The sequence below is a fragment of the Epinephelus lanceolatus genome, chromosome 11 (assembly GCF_041903045.1).
Source record: "Epinephelus lanceolatus isolate andai-2023 chromosome 11, ASM4190304v1, whole genome shotgun sequence".
In the NCBI taxonomy this organism is placed as follows: Eukaryota; Metazoa; Chordata; class Actinopteri; order Perciformes; family Serranidae; genus Epinephelus; species Epinephelus lanceolatus.
Window position 1 is genome coordinate 16,600,471 of NC_135744.1, and position 12,532 is coordinate 16,613,002.

At 40.6% G+C, this 12,532-nt stretch overlaps 1 protein-coding gene across 2 annotated transcripts in view; it reads right to left on the bottom strand.

The window, feature by feature from the left end:
• Window positions 1-12,532, bottom strand: part of doc2b (double C2-like domains, beta) — a 255,155-nt gene that overhangs the window by 142,898 nt on the left and 99,725 nt on the right. For both annotated transcript variants that reach the window (XM_033609357.2, XM_033609347.2), the window contains exon 2: window positions 4,083-4,162. In XM_033609357.2, coding sequence (XP_033465248.1) covers window positions 4,083-4,162 — 80 coding nt within the window. The remainder of the gene's footprint in view (window positions 1-4,082; window positions 4,163-12,532) is intronic.

A 12,532-nucleotide genomic window follows, 5' to 3' on the forward strand; every position in this document is an offset into this window, starting at 1 on the left:
ACATCAGCCATTCAGCAGACAGATAGGATGAGTTATAGCTGCTGACGGCAGCCGTGGCTGTCAGAACCACCGCTTCATCACAACAAACTCAGGAGAGGAAATCACAGAGGACGACACCCCTGGACTTTTATTTATTGTGTATTGGATCAAAATAGTCTTTTTTTATTATTAACAAAAATAGATATGGTTACAGTCTGCCTCCAATATGCTGGATATTTATGTATTGATTTAATAATTTATCAGTGCTAATCTGGTTGCCTGTAGAAAGAATGTGATCAGTATTAATGTAGCTGCAACATTAATCTACTAGTGCCCCATGACGTACAGTAAAGACCCTTTGACCTCTTCAGCTTGGCTGCTCTTACAAACATAAATAAATACATAATTAAGTACATAAAAATAGCACATGAATGAAAAATGAAGAAAATGTTACATTTAGGATTGTATTTACTTTCTGCACTGTAATAGCTAATAACTAAAAAATTGTATTGGTAAGGCAATTTAACTTAATCACAAACGCATTGAATATTAGCATCAATAAAAGGAATTATGTAATAAACAATCATAATAAATGTCGAGCAAACTGTATGAAAACATTGTATAGATACAGTTTGTATTCATGGGAATGCCCACAAAACCTAACATCCTTTGACGCTGAGGGGCGAACAATGTATTTGCAACTATGCTCAAGAATTGCTGTGTGGCTCTTAACATGTCAATCAAACTTAAAAATCAAGAGTTGAAGGGGTGTTTTTCACCACTAAAAGTGCTTGTTTTGCCACTGACAGGCTCAGATTGTTAACATAAAGGATTCCTAAAGAGATAGACCATTTTTGTTACAAACTAAGGGTGCTTTCAGACCTAGAGTTGTCTTGCTTTGGTCTGAATCACGGACTAATTTTGTTCCAAAGTTGTATAATTGCATAGAGTTGGTTAATGTTCTCACAGCAGCATTTACAAGCGGACCAGATCAAATGCCTTGTGTGAGAAAGCTGCTCTTGATTGGTCAGAATTTCCATGTGGGAAAAATCCAGGAAGTAAACCAAATGTTGAAGAAGAGTACACTGGCAAGATAAATGTGACACTTTCTAATGTCACAATGGAGGGACAACTACGCAGGTTGATTTTAGCGCTGGTCATCGTGGACTATATTGCTGTCATTGTTCATTTTAGTCAAACCATACAGTTTGAAAACGAGGCGCGGCTCCAACTAGAAAACAATGTTTTGATGCATTGGATGTGCTGAATGTGCATTTTTTTTTTTTTTAAGATATTTTTTGGGGCTTTTTAGCCTTTAATTGATAGGACAGACAAGCGTGAAAGGGGTTTTTTAAACCAAAAACAGCCCCAAAATCACTAGTGGTCAAAATGTACTCAATAAAGCGTACACTTAAACTGATATTGATGTTTTTGGGATTTGCTGCTAACCCTCATCAACAACAGTACATTTCTTATTTTCTGCGTCCGCACTGCTGCCTGTTTCTTTAGAATGGGTGCGCGTCTACCGCGACGCACTGAAGGTGATCAACTGAAAATGGCTAAGTACCTCATACAACCCCACTTCAAAAAAATCATACCTTTAACAGCAGCAGCTACATTTTAAACCTCTGCAGGCCGGCTTGAGTTTCATTGACAGCAGCTCAATATGAAGAGAAGCAAAGACAAAGGAGATCTGATTGGAATTAATTAATGAGGGGAATTAATGGGTGAGAAGAACAGGGTTTCCGTTCAAAAGAGAAACTCAACCAGTCAAGATTATTGCATGTTGTTGTACAATTTAAAATTATTTAAGAAATAATGCTCTTAATTTATCAGTAAAAAAGTAAAACATGCAGGAAGCAAACAGCAGTGCCGGAAAATTAACACATCCAACAGGAGCAGACTACAAAACAGATGGCCCTCTAATTGCAGTGTGATAAAGTACACATAAAACCATAGGAAATTAAACATAAAGGTCTGCTTTGATAACATGCTGTTTTTAATAAAGGCATCTCTTCAGTTGAGGTAGCTCTGCTAAGTGTTGAGATCACCATTCCGGCTGTTCTCACACATTTTTCGTATGTTTTCCTACAAAAAGCAGTGCACCCAAATTAGGGTTGTCAAAATTGCTCAAAAATGACATTTGAATATTCCTTCTAAAAATAACTCATAGATTCAAACCATTCGAATATTTTTTTTCGGCATTATGTCCACAAGAGGGCAAACTAATACAAGGAAACATACTTGTATATGTATTAATACAAGGAAACATAACTACTTGTAGGTATTTTTATTTCAACATAAACGTCTTTGAAAACATTTACATACCTACACATTAAAACACATAAAACAATTATCTATAACATTACATTATAAACGACCGCGGACCTCTCGCTCGCCCCACCTCTCTGACCCGTGGCCACACCACCCGCGGAAGTGCTGCAAATAGCCTCGAAGCGCCGGACCGTGACCAGCTCACGCCCTGCAGCGATCGTTTCGGCGTCTGGTCTATTTTCTGCGCGAGCCGCGAGCAAATATGTCAAGCCAGTGACGGAGACAATAGCTGGGAGCAGAACCGCTTGTCGACCAGCGTGGAGAAATGCGCGTCTGATGCCAACGCCCACTCGCAAAGAGGACAGCTGCGGTGGTGTTTTTTTTTTTTTTTCTCCACAATCGAATATCAATTTTCACATTCGAAGGTCCATTTTTTTTTCAAATTCGAATTTAAATTCAAATTTAGAATATTCGTTGACAGCCCTAACCCAAATTTGCATGTATCCCACGTATTTCGGAAGGCTGCGATCACGTGACTAATGCACTGACTGTAGTACACAAAGAAGCAGATACAAGGCAGGATGGATCCATGCTTTCATGTTGTTTACACCAAATTCTGACCCTACCATCTGAATGTGGCAGCAGAAATCCAGACTCATGAGACCAGGCAACGATATTCCAGTCTTCTATTGTCCAGTTTTGGTGAGCCTGTGTGAATTGTAGTCTCAGTTTCCTGTTGTTAGCTGACAGGAGTGGCACCTGGTGTGGTCTTCTGCTGCTGTAGCCCATCTGCTTCAAGGTTAGACGTGTTGTTGGTTCAGAGATGGTCTTCTGCAGACCTTGGTTGGAACCAGTGGTTATTTGACTTCCTGTTGCCTTTCTATCATCTTGAACCAGTCTGGCCATTCTCCTCTGACCTCTGGCATCAACAAGGCATTTTAGCTCACTGGATACTTTCTCTTTTTGGGACCATCCTCTGTAAACCCTAGAGATGGTTGTGTGTGAAAATCCCAGTAAATACTCAGACCTGCCCGTCTGGCACCAACAACCATGACACGTTCATTCTCATGCTTGGTTTGAACTTCAGCAGGTCGTCTTGATCATGTCTACATGCCTAAATGTATTGAGTTGATGACACGTGATTGACTCATTAGCTATTTGTGTTGAAGAGCATTTAAACAGGTGTACCTAATTAAGTGGCTGGTGAATGTATCATCTACTGGTTAAAGCTGCTTTATGGGAAGAAACACAGTTGGTTGGATGCACATTCGATGTGTGTTTTTCCGCAATATGCTTCAGAAATAATAAATGCTTTCTGAGATGAAAATAGATGTAAATATCTGTTTCACAGAGAACTGTGGGACGTGTTAAGTCGCTATTCCACGTCCTTTTTGCCAGTAACGTGTAGGCTGCTGCAAAAATATTCATGTCTGATCGTCATCTTATTGAATTTGAAAACATATTGAAAAAACTGTCACTTGGTTTATTTTAATCAGCCTTTTATCACCAAGGTGGCCACAGATGTTTGTACAGTCAGTGATGATTAAAAGTGTAGCTAAATCTAAAGCAACTGCTATGATCATGTGTTGCAGTTTGCTTATTTCATGACAGTATGTTCAGTATAACCAAAGGGCCTGAGGCTGATGTTGATAAAAACCGAGGTAAGTCTGTGTTAGAGAAACACTTGAATAGCAAGTTGACTGGGTTCACTAAAAATTCACACAGAATTTATCTTTAAAAATCGTAAGTCATATCCAAGCAACAAGAATTGGCTGTAAATGTAGAGGCTGCACTTTAGCGTCATAATTAGCGTCATCATGGCGGCTCACCTTGGCTTTATTAATGGTGCAGTGCAGTGCATTGTTCTCCTGGTCATACTGCAAACTGAAGTCCAAGGTCCCCAGTGTAGCTGTAATGATAGAGAGGGAGAACAGAGAGAGAAGAAAATTAGTGGCACACGGAGACACGCTGGGGAGAAAAAAAAAAACTGAAACGTGTCTGCCTGCTCTCATCGTTTGAAAGAAAAGTCTTGATGGGAAATCTCAGGGCGTATATGGCATTGGCATGTCATAATAGCCATAATAATCAGCATGGAAATAATCACACAAGAAATGGACATTTACAATACTGGTAAATGGAGTTTTGAGTTTCATCAATGACTTCCCGTCTCTCTCTGTAGTGTTCGAGCTTAATTAAAGGAATACTTCAACCCCCAAATGATCATTTGTATTTCAGTTACTCAGCTGGTGTTGCGTTGAACTCATGGAGAAAACTTTTGTTTTTCTCACATGCGTCCGGGGAATAAAGAATCCAGAAATTTTTTTAACATCAAAACTATCTCAAAACATCTGTTAACAAACTCTCACTCATCATGCTCCGCTACTGACCAGTGAACGGACCACAGTGTTTCTAGCTCCACCTCTTAGTACCAGCTCTGTGTGCTAGGTACCCCAACAGAGGGGTGACCAAAAATGAAGACAGTACAGAACGGTTCCATTGGTAGCAGCCACAACTTTTCACTGTTGAAACGGAAAGAAAGTGTACTGAACTGAAACAAATCGTACTGTACTGCTTGGTGGAAATAGGGCCAAAGGTGGACGCGCACCACTGTGACATGTGACCCCCCCCCCCCAGAAGGTCATCAAGGAAACTTAGGGAGAAGTTTCTGTCTTCATCAGGCTCTTGCTCATGGACCTCTAAAGAGGTAGGACATCAAGCAGGAGGACCTGCTCTTCACCTCTACATGCTCACAGCAGGAGCTGCAGCTTTGCTCTGAATGTGGCCTACTCCAGGCAGACACAGAACCTGAAGACCAGGGAAGTTAGTGCGTCTGGCAGACAATCTGCAAACTAACTTCTCCAGCAACAAGGAGAGCCAAGTCGTTATGAGGTCAGGTCCCAACAGCCATGTAGTCGCTGGACCATTGTCGGAGCTGGCTGATGCTATGTTATCATTGGCCGGTCTGTGTTAGATGGGCGGGGCTAAGCCAAGGGTCAATTGGCCTTTAACGAAGTGCACGTGTGCCTGCAATAACTTAGAAGATAATTTTGCAAAGTACAAAAAAATATTTGTTTGAGATCCTACTTCATGCTGATTAATACAGTTTATCTATGCTCATCCTGTCTGCAAAGTGCATCTGAAAAACTACCAGCCATCAACATCAACAACACAATTAGCCTTTAATCAATGGCATATGCAACAAAGAGTCCCACAAAAAAATCTTTTTGGTACTGTGTGCTTGAATTGTGGAGTAACCTGTTGCTCATATATCTTGAGAGCTTATATACTGCTCACTTTTGACAAAACTGTACACAAGATGGAGAGAAATAAGTGAAAGGAAAAGGATAAGAAACTAAAAGAAATACACACTGCAGCATGATGCTGTCAAGGGCGCTGGAAATAAAGGATATACTTTGCAAGTGGGTGGCACAAGTGCAAATGTTAAGTAGTTAAAATGGAGAAATAAATGGACATAATTCAATTGTTACATTTTAAATCGGCTAAAGGCATTTTATCATTAGTCCATCCTCACCTCTACACTGCATCCAACTAAGTGATTAGATTAAATCTTTGAATAAGTCCTTCAAAACAAGCAGTTAGGCAACTTCAGCTTATTAGAATGACGCTACTTGGATCTTGCCAAAAAATAGAAAATATAACCACATTACTCCCGGCCTGAAATCCTTACACTGGCTACTTGTCACTTAGAATATTGACTTCAGAATCTTGCTGCTTGTGTAAAAATCACTCTGTGGCACAGCCCCCAACTATGTCTGTGACATGCTTGTGACATATGAACCTCGTAGGACCCTGAGGACATCTAGGGCCGGCCTATTGACCGTCCCTGGAGTTAGAACAAATATATACAGTACAGGCCAAAAGTTTGGACACACCTTCTCATTCAATGCATTTTCTTTATTTTCATGACTATTTACATTGTAGATTCTCACTGAAGCCATCAAAACTATGAATGAACACATGTGGAGTTATGTACTTAACAAAAAAAGGTGAAATAACTGAAAACATGTTTGATATTCTAGTTTCTTCAAAATAGCCACCCTTTGCTCTGATTACTGCTTTGCACACTCTTGGCATTCTCTCCATGAGCTTCAAGAGGTAGTCACCTGAAATGGTTTCCACTTCACAGGTGTGCCTTATCAGGGTTAATTAGTGGAATTTCTTGCTTTATCAATGGGGTTGGGACCATCAGTTGTGTTGTGCAGAAGTCAGGTTAATACACAGCCGACAGCCCTATTGGACAACTGTTAAAATTCATATTATGGCAAGAACCAATCAGCTAACTAAAGAAAAACGAGTGGCCATCATTACTTTAAGAAATGAAGGTCAGTCAGTCCGGAAAATTGCAAAAAATTTAAATGTGTCCCCAAGTGGAGTCGCAAAAACCATTAAGCGCTACAACGAAACTGGCACACATGAGGACCGACCCAGGAAAGGAAGACCAAGAGTCACCTCTGCTTCTGAGGATAAGTTCATCCGAGTCACCAGCCTCAGAAATGGCAAGTTAACAGCAGCTCAGATCAGAGACTAGATGAATGCCACACAGAGTTCTAGCAGCAGACCCATCTCTAGAACAACTGTTAAGAGGAGACTGTGCCAATCAGGCCTTCATGGTCAAATAGCTGCTAGGAAACCACTGCTAAGGAGAGGCAACAAGCAGAAGAGATTTGTTTGGGCCAAGAAACACAAGGAATGGACATTAGACCAGTGGAAATCTGTGCTTTGGTCTGATGAGTCCAAATTTGAGATCTTTGGTTCCAACCGCCGTGTCTTTGTGAGACGCAGAAAAGGTGAACGGATGGATTCCACATGCCTGGTTCCCACTGTGAAGCATGGAGGAGGAGGTGTGATGGTGTGGGGGTGTTTTGCTGGTGACACTGTTGGGGATTTATTCAAAATTGAAGGCACACTGAACCAGCATGGCTACCACAGCATCCTGCAGCGACATGCCATCCCATCCGGTTTGCGTTTAGTCGGACGATCATTTATTTTTCAACAGGACAATGACCCCAAACACACCTCCAGGCTGTGTAAGGGCTATTTGACCAAGAAGGAGAGTGATGGAGTGCTGCGGCAGATGACCTGGCCTCCACAGTCACCAGACCTGAACCCAATAGAGATGGTTTGGGGTGAGCTGGACCGCAGAGTGAAGGCAAAGGGGCCAACAAGTGCTAAACACCTCTGGGAACTCCTTCAAGACTGTTGGAAAACCATTTCAGGTGACTACCTCTTGAAGCTCATGGAGAGAATGCCAAGAGTGTGCAAAGCAGTAATCAGAGCAAAGGGTGGCTATTTTGAAGAAACTAGAATATAAAACATGTTTTCAGTTATTTCACCTTTTTTTGTTAAGTACATAACTCCACATGTGTTCATTCATAGTTTTGATGCCTTCAGTGAGAATCTACAATGTAAATAGTCATGAAAATAAAGAAAACGCATTGAATGAGAAGGTGTGTCCAAACTTTTGGCCTGTACTGTACATCAACAGTAGATTGATTACACAGGAAGGTTAGGGTAAGGAGCAGTGTTGGGTAAGGGTTACTTTAAAAGTAATCAAAGTATGTTACTGCATTACCTTTTTTAAAAAAGTAACCAGCTACTTTACTGCGTTACTCCCTGAGTAAAGTAACTCAATTACTTTAAAAGTACTTCTAACGTTACTCCCTGAGAAAAGTAACTCAAGCACTTTTAAAGTACTTTTGAGTATTCTACATTTCCTATTGGGCAATGGACCACAGGGCGCTAAGCCTACATTTTTTCGTCTCCAAAATTAAAGTTATGGACCACTTGCCCTTCACTGAGATCCAATTCTCCCATCACAGCCGTCACTTTGACCAGTAGAAACACGCAACGATCTGCTGCCGTAGACAACTGTATGACAACAACACCCCAGCGTTTAATATTTCCTCTAGGGATGTTACCACACAGAGTAAAAGGGGGAAATGATGGTGTGAAACAGCAGAGGCACTTTGTCAACCCGCTGAGTTAACGTTACTGTCATTAGCATCAAGCTAGCAAACAATGGTACATCCTCACGGTCAGACATAAAGTAATAACATTAACAAATAGCGGCGGGGCTTTTACTCACCACAACTGCAGAGGCTCCCAGCTTCATTTGAAACAAACTACATTATAGATGGTCCGTTATTTATTAATCCCTCTGTGTGTTTATATATTTACTTTTTATCTGCTCCGTTGTCTTTGTAAAGTTAACATATCGCACCGTCATTTCAAACTCAACACGTGTTTCAAATTAAAAGCCCCTTATAACCTCGGCCGAGAGAATCCCTCCTTTTTCTAAATAGGCTTTTATTCTGAAACATTTGTCAGAACTTCCTGTGGAAGATACAGTAACTTCATAGTTTACGTGTGGCGCTTCAAATGTAGCTCCTGCCATCTGCTGACGCTTTTAGGTGACTACAACAACATGTCGGCTGGCACATGAACAGACACACAGTGACTCAAATAATAGTGAAAGTAATAAAAACAGGACAAGAATAACCCGATGAAATTACACACGCCGTGAAAGACGACCGGGGATAATTGGTGAGTACCAGCGTGTAGCATGTACCAGGCATAATGCAAGTCCTGAGTCTGAAATATGTCTGTCAGCGAGTCCTACTCCACCTATTTAGACTCCACTGTAGACAATGGCAGCATTTCTCCGACCACGTAGTGAGCCACAAGCTCCGTGGCTTCTTTCAGACTGATAGGTTTAACTTATCTCTGTTATTAGAACCAAACGACAGCCGTTGCTGTTTCGGAGCTGAAGGACCAGCGTAACTGATGTCTTGTTTGAAAATGTACTTAAGTATTTGATAACTCAAACAGCAAACTAACACGTTAGGTTACTTGTTACTGCAAAAAGTAATCGAAGTACTACAACTACTGGTTGGCAGCAATAAAGAGGTGCGGCAAGCGGTCTTTGGTGTGCCTTGTGTTTTGCAACCTGCACAACACTTTCTTTGTGATCTGGGCCTTAAGCTGCATTTTGTTCTCATGCAGCACAAACCACCCTGTAATAATTATAATAATGAGAACAGAATTTAAAAAAAAAAAAAAATTGCAAATCACCTATTAATAAATTTTACCTTTTTATATCTTTACTCTTCTATTGTAACTGTATTCTTTATTATTTCTTACATTTTATTGCTCTGTAAAGTACCCTCATATAAAATGTGCTGTACATATAAAGCTGCCTTGCCTAAATAAAGTAAGAATTTCACTGACAAAAATATTCATCAGAAAATTCAGGGGGCTGCAGAGTCGGACCACTGATTATGAGACAAGGCATGACAAAGCAGAAAGCAACAGATTATATAAATAGCAATATTTTCTTTGCATCATAGACTGTTTGACTGAAGATCTCATGTCGGATTTTAAGTACTGCTGCGGTACATTATTTTTTTTCTTTCTGAGAGCCGTGCCTTTTCTTTGATTAGAAATTTTGATTCTCCAATTATAGGTTTAATCGTCTCCCTAGCAACCTTTCTCTGCTTGACGTGTGCCACTCTGAATTGTTTAACTGGCAGGCTGAAAGTGAGACCCACTTCACCCCTGCTAATAATTAACCAGCTTTTCGTTAAGCTCAGAGGCTACTACACGTTACTGAAGCACTACAGTGCTTAGTAGTGAACTGAAACAATTTATGGCATGATCTCATCCTTTGTCCTTTCAAAATGCCAAGTGACAAAGTACTCTCATTTCCTGGTTTAATGAAATGTTGTCAGAAAGAAAATATTTCAACAACCACAACATAAAAAAAGATGTGTGTGGGCTTTGAAAGGCCTCACAGATTCTAAAGCATTGTGTTGTTTGTATTAACACCCACTTTTTGCTTCATTAGCACTTTGATATTCACAAGAACAGTGACAACATTAGTTTTATGGATTTGTAATTGTATTTCTGGCTATTGTAACAACCTCCTCCATGCTTTACCTTCTCTTAAGAACTTAATTTTAATGTGGGATGATTCTGTATCAGTAGTTTTTATTTTAGTTGGTCGGTCCCCAACTTTGGTTGAGAAATATCTCAACAATTATTGGACTGATTGTCATGAAATATTGTACAGACATTCATGTTGTTTAGAGGATGAATTCCACTGACTTTGATGTTTTTCTCAGTGGCACAACCACTGGTTGACTTATGTGGTTCAGGGTGGAATATCTCAACAGCTGTTAGATAATTCAGTCATTCATTCATACATTTTCTGTTACCGCTTATCCTGTTAGGCGGGCTGGAGCCTATCCCAGCTGACACTTGGCGAGAGGCAGAGTACACCGTGAACAGGTCGCCAGACTATCACAGGGCTGACACATAGAGACAGACAACCATTCACACTCACATTCACACCAACGGCCAATTTAGGGTGCTTTCACACCAGCCCTGTTTGGTTTAGTTCAACCAAACCCAAGTTCATTTGCCCCCTAAATGCGGTTCGTTTGGGCAGGTGTGAACACAGCAATCGCACTCAGGTGTACACCAAAACAACCGGACCAAGAACTTTTTGAAGATATGGTCTCGGTTTGGTTACAAATGAACCTTCCAGGTCATATGTAGATGTGAAAGTCTACTGACCAAACGGCGATATTAGACCAGGATGAGAAGTTGTTGAACGAGCAGGCTATTGCGTCAAATTAGGTTTCAGGTGATCATTAAATTAATCCAACCTAGAATTTTTGCTTTCTGTACACACAAACATGAGAAGGTTGGGAGTGAGAACATGTTGGAAAAATGTAAGCAAGCAGAGATGAGCTGTGCTGATGTAACAACAATATGTTTGAACGAGTGTTGCCATTTTGTCCATCAGAATTTGAAAATAAAGGGTGTTTGTATGCTGATCTGAATACTTAGAAGCTTCATAAATCACAAAAAGATGCATAACAAAGTGGTGGGGCCCTGTTCATATCTGCACCCAGGGGCCCACTGTCTAATAATACACCCATGACTACTATCACCTCTAAATGTCTTTGTTACTAGAATGTAAATGTGTTGTTTTGGGGCACTTGCTGAAACAACTGATGCTGTTTCTCTTGGGTAGACAGTTTCCCATATAACCACAGAAATGTTCTGAAGTGTTGAGGTAAAACTGTGACAGGAGAAAGCTCAGCTGTGTAACAGGTGTTTGAAGCGACGGATGCACCACTGGGACCAGCAGTGTAGAGGAGGTTAGCACAAGGCCAGGCAGGAGCTCTAATCCAGAAAAGGGCAAGGCTTTGGTGTCTCGCTCAAGGAAAGTTTGACAGCTGTGAGGAATAAATTGATTTTGGACAGGAGCTTTGCTCTCTGAGTTACAGTTTCCAAACTGATTACTCAGGTGCATACCGTAAGTAATGTCCCCTTTAACGATTTTTAAGTTAAGAGTTTGAAAATGAATAGACAATTCTTCTATTGTAACAGTTTGATTGCAGCAGAGGGAGTTACAGATTTTGTAGTGCATGTAGAGTGGAATAAAGAAAGCCATTGCATTACTGTTTAATGAACCCAAAGTCTTCTACACCCCAAACCGATGAGTTACAGGATGGTCGATTTAAAAACCAGCCACCACGCTGCGGCCTAAAACTAGGATCTTCATCAACCTTAGTACCTCTTAAACAGACTTGGTATCAGTAGTTGGTTAGCCTCCAAAAGCATTAAATTCTACAAGCTTGGAAACAAGTCTATGTTTGTGATTAGAGTCATCCTGAGTCTCCTGAACAGCAGTGAATCAATGCTCCTTTAGAGAAAGCTGAGCTCATCAACAATGAGTGAACCTCTTCGCCACCTCCACTCCCAACTCACACTAAGACCAACAAGACATTTAGTTTGCTGCCCAGTCTGATGACATTGTAGTGCATGATTAATGGCTATTGTTTTACAGAGTTTAACAATCACTCTGTAGGCTGCAGTCACAGTTTGCAGATCCATTTGCTCTGAACAAGTTTTATCCAGAGTGTCCTGGAAAACTGATTGTGTGCTGGCCTCTAATGTGGCAGATTTTGTTTGCCATCAGTCCATGTCTAGTTCTACCCAACTTTTTTTTAGCCAATTTTGGTTAGTGGACTTTCACATCCACATATAATGCACTAGGTATCCTCCTGCATCTGTTGATGACATTCTGAGATGCCGTGCCTGTTATAAACATACTGTCTTTTCAAAAATTGCTTCCTTTTTCACAGCTAATGTGCAGTTTTTGCTTGTTCGATGCATACAGTCTTTTTCAAAATAAACTTACAACATTGGTGAACACCTCGTATTTACATTGACTTCCTTGTGCAACAAA